General features: G+C 39.9%; 2 protein-coding genes across 4 annotated transcripts; one reads left to right on the top strand and one right to left on the bottom strand.

Annotated features, from left to right (window-relative positions):
- Nucleotides 1-786: 786 nt before the first annotated feature.
- Nucleotides 787-5363, bottom strand: gtf2b (general transcription factor IIB; the record flags this gene model as incomplete). Its single annotated transcript, XM_024263614.2, is given in 3 exon segments — nucleotides 787-920; nucleotides 3546-3658; nucleotides 5235-5363. Coding segments are annotated over 3 exon segments (264 nt in total), but the record flags the coding sequence as incomplete, so codon positions are not given.
- A 6674-nt stretch (nucleotides 5364-12037) lies between these two features.
- Nucleotides 12038-19890, top strand: lrrc8da (leucine rich repeat containing 8 VRAC subunit Da). 3 transcript variants are annotated; one of them, XM_036216198.1, is made up of 3 exons: nucleotides 12038-12428; nucleotides 12587-12698; nucleotides 16539-19890. In XM_036216198.1, exon 3 carries the CDS (start codon nucleotides 16541-16543, stop codon nucleotides 19097-19099), a length of 2559 nt encoding a protein of 852 aa, XP_036072091.1. In that variant the 5' UTR covers nucleotides 12038-12428; nucleotides 12587-12698; nucleotides 16539-16540; the 3' UTR covers nucleotides 19100-19890. The 3 variants fall into 3 exon arrangements, with proteins under 3 accessions (XP_036072091.1, XP_024119376.1, XP_024119378.1); XM_024263608.2 differs by lacking the exon at nucleotides 12587-12698 and having other exon boundaries at nucleotides 12039-12428; XM_024263610.2 differs by lacking the exons at nucleotides 12038-12428; nucleotides 12587-12698 and adding an exon at nucleotides 12871-12992.
- Nucleotides 19891-23554: the final 3664 nt, after the last annotated feature.

The raw sequence follows: 23554 nt of genomic DNA, 5'->3' as shown, positions 1-23554 counted from the left end.
TCAGATAAAAATAAATGTTGTTTTTCATTTTAAACTTTTTTTGGTCAATCTTCTGGTTCAGCAGTAAAACAACATAAAAGGATAAAAATCACTGCTGTTTTAGATCATTTAACAGCAAAACCTGAGAAGGTTCTCCACAGTTTTCGATCCTCAAAGTTCTTCAATATTTTACGTTCTATCACATATTGGTGCAGAGCCCACATGAAAATTTTTTTTTTGCAGCAGCAGCAGCAGAATCAGCTGATTCGCGTTGTTTACATCCCCTTTCAGCAGCTCGAGGCTGCGTTTCTTCAGAATAAGCTGGAGTTTCGTTAATTGCGTCAAATGTTGAAGAGTTACCATAACGAAAAGAAATTAAACACTGGAGCTAAAGCTCCGATGTTAATGCCAATTCATTTTTTCAGAAGTTATGCCTGTGAGCGGAACTTCAGTCTCAGCTTTTGAACGGAAAAAAGCTCTCGCTAATTTTACTTTGAAAACCGGAAGCTTCACCACCACAAAGATATGCTTACTGCCAGTAGCAGTACCGCGACTCTTTCGGCTTTGTTTTAGTTTATAAACTTACAATTCTACATTAATCTGCATTTCAGAGCAAAAATACATCGTCCCCAGATTATATTATGATCTTATTTTACTACAATTTACAACATTTATGTAGATCCTGAATCAGCGATCTTGGACGAATATCCGTACTCGAATTTTCGGGAGCAAATCGCGAGTACCCGAGCACCCGGATACTCGTTACAGCCCTAGTCTTTACAGCAAATAACAGAACCGCCGGCTCACCTTCCCGATCATAGTAGTTAGATCTCCTCCGTTGAGCAAAGGATTCTGAGCGTCTCCCACTCTGGATGGATCTTTCTGAGCTTTCTCGTTGGAGAAGGTTCTCCACTCTGAACCCACGTCAATGACCCGATCACCTGAGGACAGGAAGTGTGAACAGCCAGAGAATGACGTTAGACAGGCCGGGTGGAACGCTCCTTTCATGGCACGCTTGACTCTTTCTAAGTGATTTGAAAACAATTCTATTGTCATTTTTCAGTTGAATTAGTGATTTGAATGTTCCGATTGTGCTTTTAGTTCTTGTGTGAACACTGACGTTTCTGAAGGAAACACTCCTCTTTACTATGAGTGTGTAATTCAATAAACTTCTAGACAAAATATTTGCATTTAAAAGCTTAAAAGCTGATAGTTCTGAAAAGGTTCTAAAATATAATTTTAAAAGGATTTCCTAAAGTTTAGGAAATTTCTGCTTACGCTGTAACAACTTCCGGCTACTGATTGATTCTGGCGCCATCTTGCATGTGTGGAAGTGTCCTTGGGTGAGACACTGAAACCCCAAATTGCCTCTGATGGGAGGTTGGCGCCAGTGTTCAGCAGTGGAGCCACCACCAGTGTGTGAATGATCAAACATGTCTGTGACTGTAAAGCACCTTGAGACTTTAAGAAAGGTAGAAAAGTGCAATATAAAGTACGCCATTTAACATTAAAATAAGTCAAATCAGATAAAGAAAATGGAAACTGATCGTTACAGATCAAACTCCTGGAGCTGTGTTGTTTGAGGTTTTAAACGTTTCTCTTTTCCTCTGCTGTTTACCTGTCCTGCTTAAGAGCGCCTGCTGCCTCCACTGTTTTTACTTCACAGGTGACACCATTAGAAGGAAAATGTCACCAAAGTACAGGTGAACTGTCTGACTGTGTGGAGGAGGCAGGGTCACGCACAACTGTTCAGCATCCAGACACGACTTTCATATGTTTACTTTTATATTAAAACAAGTTACTACAGGTTTTCACATTGCCTTCCACACAGTTTGATAACTAATCCTACCGCCAACAAAAGTAGTACAGATTTGTTATGTAAACCACATGTGTCAAAGTCGAGGCCCGGGGGCCGGATCCGGCCCTCTGGGTAATTATATCCGGCCCTCCAAATATTTTAATTTATTGTTATTAATGCCTCGATGTTATCTTGCGCTTATTTCTAGACTGTAAAATTTTGACAAAATATATTTTTTTGGAGAGTAAAATATTTAAAGTAATTTAAGGATTAAGTTGATTTTTTTCTGAAATAATATTCCTGTCTGTTTATTATTCATAATTATGTTAAAAAGTTACAGTTTTAAAGTTTGCAAACTTGGCATTCTGATAGCTTTTTGGACTATTTTGGCGTTTATTAAGATTTTTAGGCTATTTTTGCAACATGCTTACTCTTTAGGCTAATTTAGGCTTTTTTCTGTTTTTTTAGGCTGTTTTGAAGTTTAGCCATTTTTTTCAGCTTCATGCTAGCTGCTTTGGCCAACCTAAGTTTTTTTGTTTTTAACTTTTTAGGATAATTTAGGATTTAGCTAATATTTTAGCTGGATATCAGCTTCAGCATTTACAGATATCAGCTTCAGCGTTTTCAGCTATTAACTTTTAGTATCTTCAGCTATCAGCATTAGCATCTTCAGGGGACAAATTCTATGGAGAGGAAATAGACTCCCTCCGATTTGTGGGTGCGTAATTTTTAATTTGTAACTCATATAATATGTTTTGCGCATAGGTAAAAAATTTACAAAATTTAAAGAAATACAAAGTACAATATACACATCCACAAATTAACATTACTAAAGCTTGGAACTAAATACACACACAACTCTTTAAAAATTACGCACAAATACACTTGCTACACACACACAAAAACCTCAGTTACACATGAATTTATGGTGAGACTTATTTCACGTCTCACTGATTCGTCCATGAGTGATGCGTTTGAATACTACTAGAATGCTGGTTCATCAGTTTTCTTATCAGCCTTTTTGAACTTAGATTGTGAATTTTATCTGGTGAAACTTGACATTTTTGAAATCCCATCAGTTCTGGGAGATATTTTTATTTTAAAAGGCATAAGTGTTTTAAAAATGCTTAGAGTTTTTTTATATTAATTATCGAGAATATCTGTTTAAGCAAGTCAATGTCAAGTTTCACCGCATATTATTTACAATCTAAGTTTAAAACGGCTAATAAGAAAACTCTGATGAACGAGAATTCTAGCAGTATTTAAACGCATCACTTACGAATGCATCGTGCGTAACTGAGGTTTTGTGTGTACGTAACAAGTGATTTGTGCGTAATTTTTTAAGATTTGTGTGAGTAATTAGTTTCAAGCTGTTGTAATTTTAATTTGTGCATGTATAAAATTTATTTTTTTAAATTCCTATTTTTTTTTTACTTATGCATATAACGTATTATATGAGTTACAAATCAAGAATACTTAATAACAAATCCAAAGTTGCACACAAATCAAGAATTACGCATTCATAAATTGGGGTGATACTTATTTCTCTCCATACAATTCAGCTTACAACATTCACACTAGCATTATCGCAGGTAGTGTTATATATCTAGTTCATAATTATGTTAAAAAGTTACGGTTTTAAAGTTAAAAATTTTGTTTTAGAGTGTTTAATATTAATTTTTGTCCTGTTTGGCCAGCGACCTAAGGTGTGTTTTGGATTTTGGCCCCTTGTACGACTGAGTTTGACACCCCTGATATAGACACTCACCAACAACAAGACCACACTCGGGGCAAATCATGTCCCCTGCTCGGTAGTCCTCCACCAGGATGGCATCGGGGTGGTTGGGACATGTGACTCTGGGCAGACTTAGAGCTTCTCCACTGCACAACCAAAACACAAATGATAACAACGTTAAAAGAGAATAGAACAGCCAAAAACGATTACTTTGTCAGTTGACTAATCACTGATTATTTTTTCTGATAAGTTGACAAATCGGGTCATACACAAAGTGGATGTAAAGCACAAATCTTAACCATCATTAGCTTTAAACTAACTAAACATAAAAACAATGAAGATGAGAGTTTATTAAACTTTTATGAATCGTGCAGCCTCTGTCCTTCATTAGTTTCTGGGTTAAAACAACATTAAATCATACGAGAGAGATCAGGAATATACTTTCTATCAAACTTATTTTGACAGGTGACCTTTGACCCTACACCATCCATCAAACACATTTTGAAAGGTGCCACGCTCTTCAACATGACGAAACCATTCAATATCAATTTTATAAATAATCTGCATCTGTAAAATTACCTGCATGAAGCCCAATGAAGCAATTTTCCTTTGTGATTTTGGGCAATATAAATAAAATTGAATTGAATTGAAGGGTACATAGGGTCAAAGGTCACCTGTCAAAACAAGTTTGATGGAAAGTATATTCCTGATCTCTCTAATGAGGTCGGCATCTGAAACAAGGAACTATTTTTCACAAGTTTTGCTCTCACTGACTCAAATAATAAAAAAAGTACATTTTTTGGTGCTGAAAGTTTGCAACTTTGTTCAATTTTACTACACTGACTCCATAGAATATAAAGTAACGACTAATCGACTATTAAATTAGTTGTCAACTATTTTAAGAGTTGGTTAGTCGTCGATAAATCGACTAATCGTGGCAGCCCTACTAAAAACAATTATTTAATTCATGGCCGTAGACAAAGTCACTTTCATAAATGTCGTTTCTTATCCTTAATTAGTCAAAGGTTTTTTTTCATATAAAGCTTTCATCCTTTTACATAGAATATGTGGGGGAAAATGCAAGTATTACAATCATCTACCTTCTTTTTTTACTTTTTTTTAGGACAAAATAAGAGTGTTACCAAAGAAATCAACGATGTCTGCAACAGGGGAAACACATTCTGGGAAGAGTAACGTATCTTGGCACAACATCTGCATCTTTATAGGATTAACAAATATTTACTTTCAAGTGACGACGATGGTTTACGGTGTTTATCACTCCCGTTTCTGACTGGGCCTAATGGCTGCACATTTGTGTCCTCGATCTACCCACCAAAACATAGCGCTTCGATTTATGGGAAACACCAATTTTACACTTGCTTCAACTTTCCTCGAGTAAACGAGTTTAAAGTCCAGGATAAATGCACAGACGTGCGCGTTTTCACGGAGTGATCCACAGCCGCTAACAGGTCAACATTCAGATGTCAGAGAAACGACAAAAACACGGGATTTCTGGCAGCCTCCGCGCGCCAGCTAACGAGCTGTCATGGAGCACAAAAGACCGAGCCCTCCCCGAGGAGAAGAAGAAGAAAAAAAGAACCCAGGACTTTCTACTGCCGACTCAGTCAACTATCGGCAGCGGTGGTGTTTACCACGACAGATTTTGAGACTCGTTAACCAAGAAAACCGGGCTTTAAACGGTTAGTAGAAGCTTCAACTTACCGACTAGTCGACGCCATCTTCCTACGCTCTCTTCCAGCGGAAATAAACGGATGCTTCACCCCATGTATTTATAGATTATTTGGGTCACGTGACCAGCTACGGAAAGTCAAGTAGACCAAATTAGTTCAGAAATGTCAAAATACCCCGTTACCGTGAGTGAAAAAGTAATCCTGTCCTCGTAAGATTGTACAACGCCATTTGTTTTGAAAATTTTAATGTGCTGAATGTTTTAATAAAAAATGCAAATTAAAAAAAAGCAATCTTGTCCCTTTTTTCATTTGAGACCCCAATACCCCAGCGATTTACAAATTTGACAGAGTTTTCTTAGTTTTCATTCTTGAGTTCATAAATAACACACGTTCTTGTGTTTCAACCATTAACTGTATCTAGAGAAAATGCAGTCAGTGGTGTCAACATTTTCAGGAATTTTCTCAGGGATCTGTTGACCCCGCAGAGACCTTTAGAGACCTGATCAATCATGAGGGGAAACTTTGGCCCCTGGCTGGTTAAACAGTTAACTTGTGAATGAGGTTTGGTTAAGGTCGGGGATAACTAGTCATGGTTAAACTTGGGTTTATACTATGTTTTAAAAAAATATTTAAACAGGCATAGTTGTTCAAACCTGAGTGTGTGCTTTTGAGGATAGATGTGTATCAGTGTGTTTTAGTGTGTATTTTTGTCTATACATTGCATCTTTGTTTGTTATTCATTTTTAAGAGAGGATTTTTTTAAACATGAAGTGAAAGTTTCACTCTAATCATAATTGCTAACCATATTTTTTCTGTTGTAAAAGCATTCCCAGCGCTCTCTTAGTTATGATAATGCAGTTTTAGCTAAATTTTAAAAAAGGCAGTTTTATTTTTCCAAGACATATTTTCTGCAGAGCGGCATGAGATCGTCAGAAAAGCAAATGCTCATCTTGGATTGTTGGTTGGACTGTTGGCGCAGAAGTTGGCAGCATGCCCTTGCTTACACTCTCTGTCATTAGTTTACAACACCACACAAGCCCGAGCAAAATAACAAACAGCCCAGCCAGCAACAAGGCCGAGTAGGCCCCATTTGGTTTAAAAGTGGGCAGAAAATGTGGGGCCAAATTGGGTTTGTCCACAGTTTCCGTGGTGGCCCCACCTGCGTTTGCCCACATGGGCTTAAGTCGGGATTTAGTGGGTTAGCTCGCTATGCTATCCAGCCTACAGGTGGACGGCGTAGCACACTAGCAAGCTCCGCTGTATCAAGCAAGCGAGCGCCGCTGTATCAAGCTAGCAAGCTCCGGTGTACCAAGATAGCGAGCACTGCTGTATCGAGATAGTCAGCTCCGCTGTATCGAGATAGTCAGCTCCGTTGTATCGAGATAGTCAGCTCCGCTGTATCGAGATAGTCAGCTCCGCTGTATCGAGATAGTCAGCTCCGGTGTATCGAGCTAGCAAGTTCCGCTGTATCGAAATAGTCAGTTCTGCTGCAGTGAGCTCCACCGTAGCTAGCTACGTTGTATCGAGCTAGCAAGCTCCGCTGTATCGCAATAGCCAGCTCTGCTGTAGCGAGCTCCATTGTAGCGAGCTGTGCTGTACTGAGCTCGCGAGCTCCGCTGTATCAAGCTAGCGAGTTCCGCTGTATCAAGCTAGCAAGCTCCGGTGTACCAAGCTAGCGAGCACCGCTGTATCAAGCTAGCTAGCACTGCTGCTGTATCGAGATAGTCAGCTCCGGTGTATCGAGATAGTCAGCTCCGCTGCAGTGAGCTCCACTGTAGCAAGCTACGTTGTATCGAGCTAGCAAGCTCCACTGTATTGCGATAGCCAGCTCCACTGTATCAAAATAGCCAGCTCTGCTGTAGCAAGCTCCATTGTAGCGAGCTGTGATAAACTGAGCTAGCGAGCTCCGGTGTAGCAAGCTAGTGAGCTCCGCTGTATCGATCTGTCGTCTGTCAGGCGGCTGGCTAGTGTAGCGAGCCAACCCATTGAGTGCCCACTTAGGCTAATGTGGGCAAATACAGGTGGGGTCACCACAGAAACTGTGGACAACCCCAATTAGGGCTCACATTTTCTGCCCCACTTTTGAACCAAATGGGGCTCACTTGGCTTTGCTGGCTGGGAAACAAAAAAAAAATGGTGAGCAATATCATTTCTACCCAGCTTTACAGTTTATATCCAGATTCCAGCACAGACAAGGAAAACAAAGACGTTCATGGATCTACAATGGTGGACAAAAGTGTTGGTACCCCTCAGTTAAAGAAGGACAAACCCACAATTCTCACTGAAATCACTTGAAACTTACAATTTTTTTTTTGAAAATTAACAATCAAAATCAGCCATCAATTTTGAATTGTTGATGAACATAATTATTTAAAAAAACAAACTAATGAAACAGGCCTGGACAAAAATGATGGAACCTCAATGAAAGATTGAAAACTATTTGACCAGAGTGACATGATTAACTCAGGTGTGTCCTTTAATTGACATCACAGGTGTTTTATTTATTGTTACTTTTGTAAGTTTTGAGTGATTTCAGTGAGAATTGTGGGTTTGTCCTTCTTTAACTGAGGGGTACCAACACTTTTGTCCACGTCTGTATATGTCTGACAGTGGATGATCAGAATGGAGCGGAGCAGGAAGCTTGTGACCCAATCATGTCAGCTGCTGCTTCACAAACCTGACATTTTATAAAACTCTGATTCATCGCAGTTTGAATAAAAAAAAATACTCAGAAACGCCATCTTAACCTTAAATTATTTAATATACGTCCTACATTATTATAATGCTACTAAAACATGTTAAAAACACCAAAGACACAATTGTTATTGGAATGCTTTCGGTATTTTTAACATGTTCTTGTAGCATTTTTTTATGATGGAGGACAAATCAAGAAAATCAAGCTCAAAATTGCATTTGGGAGAATGTGTTTATTTAAACTGTTGTGAATCAAGAGAGGTAAAAAAGCAGTTTGAAAGGAGGGTCTTTGTGGCGTGGAGAATATGCTGGATGGGCCATAAGCTTCGTCCGTTCCTAAGCATCCACTTGCAGACAAAGAGATCCATGAACGTGTTTGTTTTCCTCGTCTGAGCTGGAAACTGGGTAAAAAAAAACAAAAAGGGGGAATGTGAGGGGCTGTGAGTGAGAAAGTGTAGACAGATGGATGATGGGAAATAGAGGAAGGATTACTCTGCGTCATCAGTACAGCCAACAATTTAGACGCAAATGAACACCTACAGAAACTTTGTCCTAGAAAACAACCCATCCATCCATCCATCCATTTTCCTGACCGCTTTGTCCCTTTTGGGGTCGCGGGGGTGCCGGAGCCTGACCCGGCTACTGATGGGCGAAGGTGGGGTTCACCCTGGACAGGTCGCCAGTCTGTCGCAGGGCCTCAATCACACACACTCTGACATTCACACCTAGGAGCAATTTAGAGTCACCAATTAACCTATGATAGAAAACAACCGTTTTTTTGTTTTGTTTTGGGGTTTTTTTGTTATTATTTTGGCAAAAAATTAAAATCATAATTAAAAGACCACTGGGAACGCTTTGAAAACACAAAAATTTCATAAGGAGGTACTTACATAAACCCCTGACCCACAAGCCATCATTATATTAAAAGTTGCCTCTATCCGTCATCACCATTGAAAGCACTGACACTTGTTTTCCTCCTCCAATTGACCTGAAGCTAAAGTTCAGCATTACTTGAACATCATCATGTGCAACAGTAGATGGAGCTATAACAGAAAGCTACTTATTTACTTCCCTGTTTTCCCAAGCTCGCTGTTTTCAGAAGAAGACTGTGTTCTCCTTTTACCGGACAGAACTGTGCACAGACACCATTTATTGAATCAATTGAATTTGAACTGTACCCTCTGATGTCAAGTTTTTGAATCAGTAAGTCATGGATTATTGTTACACATGGCATCAACAGAGCCAAGCAGACATTTATAGCTTGCTTTTTTTTTTTTATTAGAAGTGATGCAATCTAAGAATTCTGAGAAAGTAAAACATTCCTGCAGTATCTTTGCTTGTTTTTGAAAACATGCCCCTACATGAGGGTTGGAACATCCTCAACGAGCAGACCAAAGTAAAACAAAATTTTCTTGAGTTTTTTTTTCTTTCTTTAGAACTCGTAATCATTTCCTGAAGGCAGCACGACACCTAAGCTCATTTTGTTTAACCCTTTTGCTATTATTTGATTTCTTAATGAAGCAAACCTCATGCATTCCTTCTGCCTACCACAAGACCACACATGCAGCGCTTTAGTAAGTGCAGAGACAGAGCGAGCTTAAAGGTGAGGTTTGTGCTGGGTAATTTACAACAGCGTCTCATGGGATAACTCAGTAAACTGGTTGCCAGGATCATTTCAGCCGCTTTCATTTAAAGGCCAACCCAGACAGGAAACCCCACAGTGATTAAGCATTAAACCACATACCTCACATGTACCTCTTCTTCCTAAATACGAGTGTGCCATTGCACCACATGAAAACCTTTAAACCCACCAATTCATAAATTACAAGCAGCATTCCCACCTCCTTTGTTTATGTCTGAGATTAATTGATCATTTGTCGCCAGAGAGACTATTCATTTCCACGAACAGTTTTTCTGTTTAAATAGCGTACTTGCCTGAAACCATGCCTTGAAGGATCACATGGAAGAAGATGACACCCAGCTGTGAGTAAACATTCTTGCTACATAAATGTGTCTTACTCATGCAATGTTTGTCACTTCTGCAATGCATATAAAACTAGAAAAGTTGCATTACCTGCAATAATGCTCCTATGAATACTAGATCCTGAAGCTTTTTGCTGAAAATGGTGACAAAATTTACTTTAAATGCTGCAGGGATTTGCTGAAAATCCAAAAGCTATTTGCAAAATGTTCAATTTGCTGTAAGACTGGAAATTTCTAAAACAAATTCTAGTAAAATTGCTTATAAAAAGCCCTTAAAACATTCCAATTTTGCAAAAAATATTTAGTGTGCTGCTAAACACCAAATTAGCCCAAAAAACCTTAAAAGATTTCAAATGAGCCAAAAAAGATATCTTGTTGCTTAAGCTGAACTCCAAAGTAGCCTAAACTCATCAGTAAACTAAATTAGTCAAAAACGTTAGCATGTTCCTATAATATTAGCTGAGCTCCAAATTAGCCCAAAAAAACCTTAGTAAATGCCAAACTAGCCAAAAAAAGCTAGCTTGTTGCTTAAATACTAGCTAAACTCTAAAATAGACTAAAATTTCACAGCAAACTAAATTAATCAAAATCGAGAGCAAGTTGCTAAAACAGAAGGTAAACTCTAAATCAGCCTATAAAAACCTCAGTAGATAAAAAAGTAGCCAAAAATGTTAGCATGTTGCTTAAATATTATCTAAACTCTAAATTAGCCCAAAAAACCTCAGTAGATGCCAAATTAGTAAAAAAAAAAGCTAGCTCGTTGCTTAAATATTACATAAATCAGCCTAAAAACACAAATTAGCCAAAACCCTTAGCATGTTGCTAAAATATAAAGTAAATTTCATTTTTTTTTTACATTTCTAAAAGATGAAAACATAGTCCATGAATATATTTATACTTATACTTAAAATGTTGATATTTGAAGACTTTCTTCTTCATTTCCTTTAGGGCATATTTTGCTCAATATTTCACAAACTATAAAGTTTATGAAAACCAAAAATTCAAGCAGTTATGTCCTAAACGAGCGGAATGTTGTGATACCAAGATTGCTGAAATCACATTAGTTATATGTGCCGAAAAACGTGCAGAAAGAACATCACTAAAGTGTGAATGCTTACTAAACATTCACACAACTAGCAAAAAAACAAAAAACAAAAAACAATAATCTGTGTTATTATTTTGTCTGTGATCCTGATAGTTATTTTTAGATGGTTTTGTCCCCTCTTTTCTCCATGTTCTTTTCTCCATCTTTCACTGTGCAGAGCCAGTCTGAGTGGAAACAGGCTGGCAGCAGCCAGCAGGCCGAGACCGGTTGAAACCTGTATGGATTGACTGCAACTGACACTTCCTCCACCCAGCAGTGCAGCATCAGGCTGGTCCAGGAAGGGCTGCCGGTTATCTTCAGACACAGCTAGACACATGGAAAGACTAACAGAGAGACACAAGCCTTCATGACTCAGCTTAAATTATTACATGCAAGTCTCACAAGATTATGTTGCATTCAGGTACCATTGGAAATAAGAAATTTAGATGGAAATTTGCTTTTGTTTTGCCTTTGTTCTTATTGGTTTTGTACATGTTTCCTTTAGTTAATAGCATCCAGAAACAACTCATAAATTCAAATGCAGTGACTATTGTGATTGCACTAGTGGAGCATTCCAGTGAGTGGGAAAATGACCAGCGGGATTTGCCTTTGGGCAAGGCTCTAGTGGAGTTTATCAGTGGCTACAGGTTGATGTAAAATTATGTTTGAAATTACACAGGAATTAAGGTAAAACTGTGAGTGTTAACACTTTGCCCTTAAAAACGTTTTTCAATAGATTTTCTTGGAATAAATGTAGATTAACCCTTTAACATTGGAGCTCCAGTGTTTATGTTCTTTTATTTACTGTAATTTTGTAATTGTTAACACGATAATTTCAGTAGATTCTGAAGGAGAAAAGCGGCTCGTCGAATTATTGTGTGAAAGGTTGAAAAGTTACAGTTTGTTAAAGATTTTGTGTTCACGGGTGATGCCAGCACTCCTTGTTTTATTACGTCTCTGAAGAAAAAAAAGTTTTTTTCTTTCCTCAAGTTGGTAAGATGTCAATAATATTCAATATTCCACATTTTTTTCAGGGATTCGACAGTTACATGTGAAATTCAAAGATGTCAATTTTTCCAAGCCGACCATGAACGCAGCAGCATATAAACGAGCAGCGGGCGTCTACAGGAAGTGCCTCCGTCCTCATCCAATGAGCGGCGCCGTGCTGGACTCCCACAGCAGCAGGCTGCGCGGCTCCATGTTGGTTCTGTCTGCTCTCACAAGCACTCTCCTCAGGATGGAAGTCTACCTGCCGTCACAGTCCCGCGCGCGGACTCAGGTATGAGGGGAGCCGCCCGGAAAGCCGCGCGACCACGAGCGTTCCCCCCACAGAGACGCGCGTTCCCGAGCTTGGCTTCCCCAGGTTCAAAGGCGCCGACAAATTAGGTTGAAGACGCACCTGATGAGAAAGTGGCATGCGGGGGGAGGAAACAGCAGCTGCACCGAGATAACCCCACTCTGGCAGTAAGTATTCATGTAGGCTCAATTCATGGAAACCTGTATATATAAATTATTTATTACAAATAAGGTTTAAAGCATTTTCTCCCGCTTGTTTATAAATTCTGTTTTGCCAAGTGAACATATTTTTCTTTGAATTGATGCTGATTTTCATGTTTCTAAAGGTCACCTGACCCATTAACTGAAAAAAACCTCAGTGGTTGAGCAAAAACTAACTCATGAAATCCCTGTAGTTCCTCTTTAAAGTCTAACCCGAAACCTCCGTGCTTTTGTCAGGTAAGTTTAACCACAAAGGCTGTTTTCCTCTCATTTACACCCCACTTTAACTTCATTTGAGACTTTTTCACCCCGCGGTCACGTGGGAGCATCACTGAGCGTGAACCTACAACTTTTTCGAGTGGCTGAGACTCCGCCCCTTTCCGGCGTCTTCGTTAATATGAGGTTTACTCGGTCCTTGGAGAACAGCGACTCAAAGCCTGCTGTGAAGTTCACACAGTGCATTTACTGCGGGTGAACACAAGGAGGCGCTGTTCTGCCTGTGGCGTTTCTGTGAGGGTGAAATCAGTGCAGGTTGGTGGCTGTCACCTCAAACCGTCTGTTACACTTTCAGAAATCTTTGGTTATTCATTCATTTCTGTAAATTGTTTTGGTTTGACATGTTTTCCTGAACCTGTGGTTTCTCCCAAGCATTCTACGCGCTGAATGGTTCATGTTTCATCCGGTCCTCCGGGTTATTCTATCCGGCCCTCCAGATCATCTTATTTTGTTGTTATTTATGGTCCAATGCTATTTTGCGCTTATTTCTAACTTGTATAATTTTGACAAAATATATTTTTATGAAGAGTAAAATATTGAAAGTTATTTAAGTTGATTTATTCTGGAATAATATTCCTGCCTTTTTATTATTAATAATTATATTAAAAAGTTGCAGTTTTAAAAATTGGCAATATGCTAGCTTTTTGGACTATTTTGACATTTACTAAGATTTGTTTTAGGCTATTTTGGAGTTTAGCTAACATTTCAGCTACATGCTAGCTGTTTTGGCTAATTTAGGCTTTTTAAAAAGTTATTTGGGCTATTTTGAAGTTGAACTATTTTTTTCAGGTACATGTTGGCTGTTTTGGCTAACCTCAGTGTGTGTGTGTGTTTTTTTTTTTTTTTAGGCTAATTTGGGACTTGGCTAACAGTTTAGCCAGCCATTAGCTTCAGCGTTTTTAGCCATCAGCTTTAGCGTTTTCAGCTTTTAGCTTCAGCGTTTTTAGCTATCAATTTTCAATATCTTCAGCTATCATCACTAGAATCTTCAGCGGCCAAATTTAGCTTACACCATTCACACTAGCATTATCGCAGGTAATGTTTTCTATCTAGTTCATAATTATGTAAAAAAATTACAGCTATAATGTTCAAAAAAGTTGTTTTTGAGTGTTTAATAAATGTTTATCCTGTTCTTCCTGCAACCTATGGTGTGTTTTGGATTTTGGCCCCTTATGTGATTGAGTTTGACACCCCTCCTCGTATTGTGTCCTCTGCACACAGAGGAACGTGTCCAGACTCGTGCAGTGGTGTTGTGCTCCAACAGCAGCAAGAAGTAAATGAAGCGTCTGAGGTTTAAAAGTGGCAGAAAGTGAGACCTCCGTGCAGCGCAGCAAGCGAAGCTCAGCAGTTTTCTCAGTTACACATTTACAGCCTGTTGAGCTGAGGCCTCTGCAGAGAATCCACGGTGCTTTAGTGACCCGATCCTGGTCTGGCTCCAGCAGGATCTGTCGTCTCCATTTGCTCAAAGAGGGATTATAATCCTCAATGTTCCCGATGAACTCCTCTTGTTGTTTCACCAAAGGTTACTCAGGTTGAAGGGATAAAGAGGGTTTATATGTTTCTTTTGGTGCGAGATTTGTACTCTGCAAAAAATCAATTCCAGCTCTGCTGTCTTTAACCTTCGTTAGTTGTTCACAATGGTCATTGTACCTGTAAAGGTGAGCACCAGAGGGCCTCTCGGTATGAAGTGAGATGTGGGAGTTTTTAACATTCTACCATCTCAAATGACGGGTTTGAAAGGCGGTTCCATAGTTCATTGGGAATGCAGGATTCCTCTGGACTACACACAGGTGAAGCCCCTCCCCCTGGCTGCATGTGAGGTTGAAGGTGAACCAGCTGCCCTCTTACCTGTTCGATCACACTGTCAGGATCACTGAGGCTGAGAGGAATGTCATTTCAGGAGGACACACTTTTCTCTACCAACTGGTGTTCCCTAAGAACCAGCTGCCATTGTTAGGGTCTGCAACAATTCACTTTCCCCACGTTTGGTTCAAAGCTTGACCTTTTTAGTCAGGGTTTTGGTTCTATATTTTGGTTTTACTATACAAAAACCAGGAAAAACATATTTTTTTGTTTGCTAACAGGCAAGTAAGGATGAAAAAAAAAACCTTTCAGTTTGCTCCTTCTAAGCCTGGTGTGATAGAACAATAATAAATCCTTCTTAAATTTAGCACAATAACTGTTGACACTTTCAATGTAAACATACTGGTGTGCAGTAGGAATTAGGGCTGTAACGAGTATCCGGGTGCTCGGATACTCGTGATTTGTTTCTGAAAATTTCAGTATGTATATTTGCGACATCCTAGATCGCTGATTCGCGATCTTTATTAATATAGTAGAGTCAAGTGTAGTAAAATATTTTCCGGGGATGATTTATTTTTTGCTCTGAAATGCAGAATGCTGGATTTTAAGTTTATGAACTAAAAACGGAAAGAGCGGCGCTACTGTCGCCGGAAGTAAACAAGTCTTCGTGTCAGTGAAGCTTCTAGTTTACAAAGTCAAACTAGCTAGAGCTTTTTTTACGTTTATAAACTGAGAATAAAGTTCTGCTCACTTGCATAAGTTTTTTTTACAACTTAATTTAGGGTAAGCTTCTACTTTAGCAACATGCTAACGTTTGTTTGCTAACTTGTTATCTATTGAGGTTTTTAATGGGCTTTCATTTAGTTTTGCTTCTGTTTTAGCAACATGCCAACGTTTTTGACTAATTTAGTTTACTGAAGAATTTTAGCCTATTTTGGAGTTTAATTACTATTTAAGCATCGAGGTAGCTCTTGGACAAATTTTGAGTTTAGCTCATATTTAAGTAACACACTAAATATTTTTGCAAAATTGTCATCTATTAGGGATTTTTAATCAACTTTATTACAAATTTTTCAGAATTTTTTTTTTTCTCAACTTTAGCGCACTTCAAAAGTTCTTTGACAAAATTTCCAATCTTTAAGCAAATTTAACATTTTGCAAATGGCTTTTGCATTTTCAGCAAATCTCTTCATTAGAATACTTAATGTGAGTACTTTGAGCGAAAAGCATTCACACCAGCGTTATCGCAGGTAATGCAACTTTTCTAGTTATATTTGAAACGATGAGACCAAAACTTGATCTTTAGTGAAAAATAGTTCCTTGTTTCAGATGCTGACCTCATTTGATTTAACACCTGAAGGATACAGTAACATTTCAACCGTTAACAGGATAATTCCAGTAGAGTTTTGGAATTATCCTGTTAACGGTTGAAAAGTTACAGTAACGAGTATCCGGGTCAAAGAACAGAAACACTTGAGCTCCGGTGTTAAAGGGTTAATCTTGTTTTGATACCAGAAACTAATGAAGGACAGGTGCTTCACGATTCAATACAAGTTTAATAAACTATCATCTTCATTGTCTTTATTTAGTTATTTTAAAGCTAATGATGGTTAAGATTTGTGCTTTACTTCCACTTTGCACATGACCAGAGTAGTTGACTAATCAGAAAAAAATAATCGGTGATTCATCAACTTAAAAATAATCATTTGTGGAAGCTCTACACTCAAGCAAAACAAAAAAATAGGAAACAGAAGAAGTTAGTCTAGGACTGGATTTAAAGCAATGGAGTAAAGGCATTTTAGTGGTGACATCACCTCGCATTAAATGATGAGAATAAAAATTAATAATTAATTTGATAAAATCCACAAACTTTCCTCCAGCAACACTTTATTGATCAGAGAAGAACCAACTTCCTGTGGGTGACTGATGCTTTTTTCTGTAAGGTAAGCATAAGATTTGTTTTGCTCTCTAAAATAAGAACTCTTCTGTTTGTTGCAGCAATGTTCACCCTCACTGAAGTTGCATCCCTGAACGACATCAAGCCCACGTATCGCATCCTAAAACCATGGTGGGACGTCTTCATGGACTACCTGGGGTTGGTCATGCTCATGCTGGCTATATTTGGTACGACCATGCAGATCTCCAAGGATCAAGTGTCCTGTCTTCCATGTTTGGGACAGCCAGAGGACATCTCAGGAGCTAAAGCAAACTCCTTCCCCCAGAGGTGCACTGGGAAGGCTGTGTCACCGACACCCACTGGTGAACCCATCGCAACCACTGGCCCACGGGTCTCCAAGGATCTCACCAACGAGGCTGTTAATGAGATTCACTCGGTTCTACAAACTTCTGCTGAGGCAGAAAAATATTCAAATCAACCTCCACCAACAGGTATCAAGACCAACCTGGACTTTCAACAGTATGTCTTTATCAACCAAATGTGCTACCATGTTGCCTTGCCTTGGTACTCCAAATACTTCCCATACCTCACACTCATCCACACCCTCATTCTCATGGTCAGTAGCAATTTCTGGTTCAAATACCCCAAAACCAGTTCAAAGATTGAGCATTTTGTTTCCATTCTGGGTCGCTGTTTTGAGTCGCCGTGGACGACCAAGGCGTTGTCTGAAACGGCTTGCGAGGACTCGGAGGAGCACAAGCAGAGGCTGACCGGAGCCTCCTCGACTCCACACCAAATGTCTTTGGAGGAAAACAATGAAAGCACCAGTCCCAGCCAGTCCACGCCCATGCTCGGGGTCAAAATTTCTGCAGACAAGCCTGTTGCAGAAGTGCCAAGCAGCATGACCATCCTGGACAAGAAGGATGGGGAGCAGGCCAAAGCCCTCTTTGAGAAGGTGAGAAAATTCAGAGTCCATGTGGAGGACAGCGACTTCATCTACAAGCTCTATGTTGCTCAGACTGCTGTCAAAACTGTCAAGTTCATCTTGATTTTGTCGTACACTTCCACCTTTTTGGCCGAAATCAAATTTCACCACGTTTGTGAACCTGACATCAAACAACTAACAGGGTACAAGACTTTCTTCTGTACGCACAACATGGCCTACATGCTGAGGAAGCTGCTCATCACCTACGTGGCTCTGATTCTGATCTATGGAATGACCTGCCTCTACTCTCTGTACTGGGTGTTTCGACGGCCTCTAAAGGAATACTCTTTTGAGAAGGTCAGGGAGGAGAGCAGCTTTAGCGACATTCCTGATGTCAAGAATGACTTTGCCTTTCTTCTGCACATGGTCGACCAGTACGATCAGCTTCATTCCAAGCGTTTTGGTGTCTTTTTGTCAGAGGTCAGTGAAAACAAGCTGAGGGAGATCAGCCTCAATCACGAGTGGACCTTTGAGAAGCTGAGGCAGCTGGTCTTTCGTAATGCACAAGACCAACAGGAGTTGCATCTCTTCATGCTCTCTGGTCTCCCAAATGCAGTGTTTGACCTGACTGACCTGGAGGTGCTGAAGCTTGAGCTGATTCCAGAGGTGAGGTTCTCACCAAAGGTCTCCCAGATGACCACCCTGCGGGAGCTTCATCTCTGCCACTGTCCGGCCAAGGTGGATCAGACAGCTTTTGCTTTCCTTCGAGATCATCTGCGCTGCCTTCACGTTAAGTTTACCGACGTAGCCGAGATCCCTCCATGGGTGTATCTGCTGAGGAGTCTGAGGGAGCTCAACTTAACTGGAAACTTGAACTCTGAGAACAACAAAATGATCGGACTAGAGTCCATGCGAGATTTGAGGCATTTAAAGACATTGTGCCTGAAGAGCAACCTTACAAAAATGCCCACAAACATCACAGAGCTTTCCCCGCACCTGATCCGTTTAGCGGTTCACAATGATGGGACCAAGCTGCTGGTACTGAACAGTTTAAAGAAGATGACCAGCTTGATGGAGCTGGAGCTGTACAGCTGCGAGCTGGAGCGAATCCCCCACGCCGTGTTCAGTTTAACCAATCTGCAGGAGCTCGACCTGAAGTCCAACAACATCAGAACCATAGAGGAGATCATTAGTTTCCAGCACCTGAAGAGGCTGACGTGCCTGAAGCTTTGGCACAATAAAATCATCAATATTCCAGCATCCATCGGCCAGATCAAATCCCTGGAGTCTCTGTACCTCTCTCACAACAAGCTGGAGGCCCTGCCCCCAGCCCTGTTCACCCTGCCCAAACTGCGACACTTGGATGTAAGCCACAACTCCATCACCATCCTTCCTCCAGACGTGGGGCTGCTCCCCAACCTGCAGCACCTGGCCATCAACTCCAACAAGCTGGAGCTGCTGCCCAAGCCTCTGTTCAGGTGCACCAAGCTGAAGGTGCTGTGTCTGGGGCACAACGGGCTGACCACCATCCCTGAAGCGGTGGGCCAGCTGGTCCAGCTCACTCAGCTGGAGCTGCGGGGAAACTGTCTGGAGAGACTCCCGGCCCAGCTGGGAAGCTGCCGCCTGTTGCACAAAAACGGCCTTATAGTGGAGGACCACCTGTTTGACACTCTGCCTGTGGAAGTGAAGGAGACCATCAGCCGAGAGACTAACGTGTCCTTCACCAGCGGCTTATAGCCCAGAATGTAACATGACGACAAACCAAACGAGAACTTTGTTTTTAACAAGCAAGAAAAAAAAACATTTTGATTATTTTAATGTGTTGTTAGCAGGATTTCCTGATTATTATAGCGGAATAGATTATAGCGGAATAGATTTAGATCGTTTTTTTTAAATGCATGTCGGCTTTTTGCTAGTGTACTGCTTCATAAAGTCAAATGGAGAGAAAAGCTATTTCGCCGTTTTGTTCAGACCACTCGTTTGTGCCGCTGACGGTGTATTAGACTTCTCATCACCTTAGTGCTCAGGTATAAATGGAACTACAAAAAATGTTTTGCCTTAACTGCTGCTACTGTTTTTAAATGACTTTCACTACCAAAGCGCCAAAAATGAATGAGACATTTTCCTGTGTGCTTTTTGTTTTCATACAGTCCATTGTAGAGACTGATTCAATGCAACCCTTTTTTTTGGTTAAATGTTCAAAAGAAAACAGGAGATGTTGTAAATGATTTAGATGAAGATCGAGAACCAGAATTATCAGCTGAAGATGGCCTGTACCATTTCACCCAAGTAAAAATATAAAGACATATTGAATCTTCTTTTCTGATCACCTATGCAGTGAGCAGCCCGACTCCTAAAGGGATCTCAGTAGGTGGGATTTTGTGCTTTAATACTTTGCATATGTCTGAATCTGATTGAAAGAGCACAGTAAAACCTGCCTTGGTTCTTTGAGTGTTCTTCAGAGTATCTGTACCACCTCTGTGCTCAAGGTTCACAGATTTATGGGACAATAAAATACGATTCCAGACTGCTGTGTGTTCTATATTTGTCTAGCTCACGTGCACACTGAGTTGCACACAGGATGTTACTGCAGCGTCTCGGGTTACTATGCTGCGTCACAAACCCATTAGTGCTTCAGCTGGAAGAAAAAAAAGCCCTAAGGTACTTTGTTTGGAAGCGGCAGCCCTTTCTTTTCCTCTGTGGGCCCCTTTAAACCAAATTTAACCAGCTCACCTGTTTACATTCTAGGCCTGCCACAACTATTTGACTAGTCGACGATTGTCAACCTCATTTGATTTAACCCTTTAACACTTGAGGTGTCGCCTGTGATGCTTAAACACGAAAGCTTTACTCTTCAACCGTGAACAGGATCATTCCAGTAGATTCTGAAGGAGAAAAGCAGCTCGAGCCGCTTTTCTCCTTCAGAATCTACTGGAATGATCCTGTTCACGGTTGAAGAGTTAAAGCATACCAAAGAATAGAAACACTGGAGCTTGGGTGTTAAAGGGTTCATCTTATTTTAATACCAGAAACTAATGATGAACTTTGTTTTGTTGCTCCTGGATGTTTGTCTGTTAAAAAAAGCTGCTGGGTTGCTGAGATAGCGTCTTTCTTTTATGCTTTAACAGACTAGTTTGTTCTCTATTAAAAGTATGATTTTCCTTCACTTGCATCTAACTATAGCGATTGATGTACAAGTTATAAATTGAGATAGGTGTGACCATTTCCCTGGAATGTCAGTTTTATCACTAGATCTACATCCCCATTCAGCAGAGGAGTGGCTTAGCTTTGGTAACAACCAATACGCTCTAGGTGGAGCTCAGGAAAAAGCCTTGTTGGCTGAATACAACGTTCTGTTTCTTAATCTTCAGGGACAAATAACATGAAGTGCTCTGTTCAAGCATGCACATATTATCAGGGCAACACAAAGCATTAGGCTGTTTGCTGCACTTCCTGAGGATAACTTTTAAAGTGAGCTCTGTTGTTGGCAGTGAACACCAGACATGGCGGCTCATTTTAGGAGCTGTGAGGAGAGGGGGGGCCACAGTGGCTTCAGTAGACCGTGAAAGAATGACTCTTGCAGTTTTACAGTGAAATGTTAAATCGCACCCTGGAGTTAGTTTAACCCTGTATTGGGTTGGGAACCACATGTGGAAAGTCCACTAAAAAAAGTCAAAACGCTTAAGTGTATAAATGTTTAGAGTTTAAAATGTGTCGATTTCCAAAAACTGCATTGGTGTTCATAATAAAGAGACAAAAGATGTAAAGCCAATAATTGACAGTGATTTGAAAGAAAGAAAAATGTCTGGAAGATTTCTGCTAAGATGTGACTTCCTGATAACCACCACAATGAACCACAGCAGTCCTCTGGACCAGTTACAGTCCAGGTTCCGTTTAGGCTCAAAGAACCACAGCTTTGCTGACTGTTGCTGTTTTTCAGAATAAACTTGAGATTTCATCCCAAGTACTTACAGATGTCAGCAGCACGCAGTGTTTACGTCAGCGTATTGACTTACGGAGACATGAAGCCCTTGTTTGTTTAGATCAGGGGTGCCGAACTCAATCACACAAGGGGCCAAAATCAAAAACACCTTAAGTCAAGGGCTGAACAGGATAAACATTTATTGAACACTCTAAAAGCATTTTTTTAATTTTAAAACTAAAAGTTTTTAACATAATTATTACCTAGATATATAGCATTACCTACTATAATGCTAGTGTGAATGCTGGAAGCTGAATTTGGCCATTTAAGATGCAAGTACTGATAGCTGAAGATGCTGAAATTGATAGCTTAAAAAACACTTAAAGTTGATAGCTGAAATCACTTAAGTTAATATCCGAAAATGCTAAAATATTAGCTTAAAAACTATTTTTTTTAAAAATGGGGTTAGCCAAAACTTCTACCTTGCAGCTGAAATATTAGCTAAACTACAAAATAGTCTAAAAAAAATCTTAGTAAATATCAATGTAATCCAAAAGCTAGAATCACAATTCTTAAAACTTAAATTGTAACTTTTAACATAATTATGAATAATGAAAAGACAAGAATATTATTCTAGAATAAATCAACTTAAACCTTTAATAACTTTCATTATTTTACTCTATAAAACAATATGTTGTCAAGATTGTACAAGTTAGAAATGAGTGCAAGATAACATCGGGAAATTAATAACAAAAATAAATAAATAAAACTAAAAAAATAAAATGATCTGGACGCCGGATATAATTATTCAGGGAGACGGATCCGGGCCCCGGGCTTCGATTTTGCACATGCGTTATAAATAATTGTTTATTCATTGGCTTTTTTATATCTTTCAGCTCAAACCATAAAATAAGGCCTTGCAGGGAAATTTCTATAAACTTGTTTTTCTTTAATGTACTTAGTTTTCTAAACAATTAAATTAAGTAAAACTAGGATGAATCGAACCGTGGACGCAAATCTACAAAACATATTTTTCAGCTTTTTGTTGTTTTTTTTTTTTTTTTGATTCTCCAAACAAATTTTTCATGATATTGTAACAGTTCTAATGTTCAATAAAGTTTGACCGTTTTGAAGTGTCTGACGTCACTGTTCTTCCATCCCTCTGCCAGCGCTCTGCTGCCCCCTGGAGGTCAACCCACAGAAAGTGACGTTAGCATTTGTGGAGCGCTGCTCTCCATTCTTCAAACTTCTGCAGAAACTATGAACCGTCAGAAGCAAAGTCCTTTAAACCCACCGCGACCGCGCCCCGGTCTTCCTCAGAGAGCGGTGCCCGCGTTCAACCCGCCTCTGCCGCCGCCGCCCATGAGGTTTGCTCTGGTTTCATGATGCTAACACGTTAGCATCAGTGCTTCTTCTTCGTTTTCTGACTCGTTCTGGTTGTTGCTAACCAGCTCCTCAGATTATTTTCACAGTTTCAGCTACAGGCGCTGCTGGTTGAGACTGTCGCTGAGTTAATGGCAGGATTTTGTCGGGTTTCTAACAGAGTTCCGCCGCAGTTCATCGAGGCAATGAGGCGCATCGCCGGGAACGACTCGGCAAACCCAGAGCCAAAGCGGGGCGAGTCTACGAGAGCTGCAGGTTCGAGCCCAAAGCTGCACCCGAACCCCTCAGAGCCAGAACACTAGTGTTGCCCCCCGGGCCTTGACTTTGACACATGTGGTTTACAAGCACCACCTGCTCATTATCAGTGCCTTGAAGTAGTGCTGCCACAAACTATTATTTTATTAGACGACTAATAACCGATTATTTTTTACGATTAGTTGACAAATTGGGTAAGTGGATGTAAAGCACACATCTTAACCATCTGTAGCTTCAAACTAACTAAAAATAAAGATAAATAGGATGATAGTTTATTAAACTTTTAATGTATCGTGCAGCCTCTGTCCAGTACTTTCTGGGATCAAAACACGATTAAATCAAAGGAAGTTGGCATCTGAAAAAAGGAACTGTTTTTCACAAAAGATAATGTTTTGGTCTCGATGTTTCAAATATAACTAGAAAAGATGCATTATCTGCAACAATGCTCGTGTGAATGCTTTTTGCTGAAACTATTCACATTAATTGGTGAAGCGATTTGCTGAAAATTTCAAAAGTAATAATTTGCAAAATGCTAAATTTGCCCAAAGACTGGAAATTATGCAAAAGAACTATGAAAGAGCAGTGAAGTGGAGGGAACTTTGTAGTAAAATTAGATAAGAATCCCCCCAAAC

This window comes from Oryzias melastigma, linkage group LG17 (genome assembly GCF_002922805.2).
Source record: "Oryzias melastigma strain HK-1 linkage group LG17, ASM292280v2, whole genome shotgun sequence".
Lineage (NCBI taxonomy): Eukaryota > Metazoa > Chordata > Actinopteri > Beloniformes > Adrianichthyidae > Oryzias > Oryzias melastigma.
The sequence above is the reverse complement of the archived record's forward strand: the minus strand, read 5'-3'. Positions and strand labels throughout refer to the sequence as shown.

Coding starts and splice junctions, on each gene's coding strand:
- lrrc8da (XM_036216198.1), top strand. CDS start 16,541: ATGTTCACCCTCACTGAAGTTGCATCCCTGAACGACATCAAGCCCACG.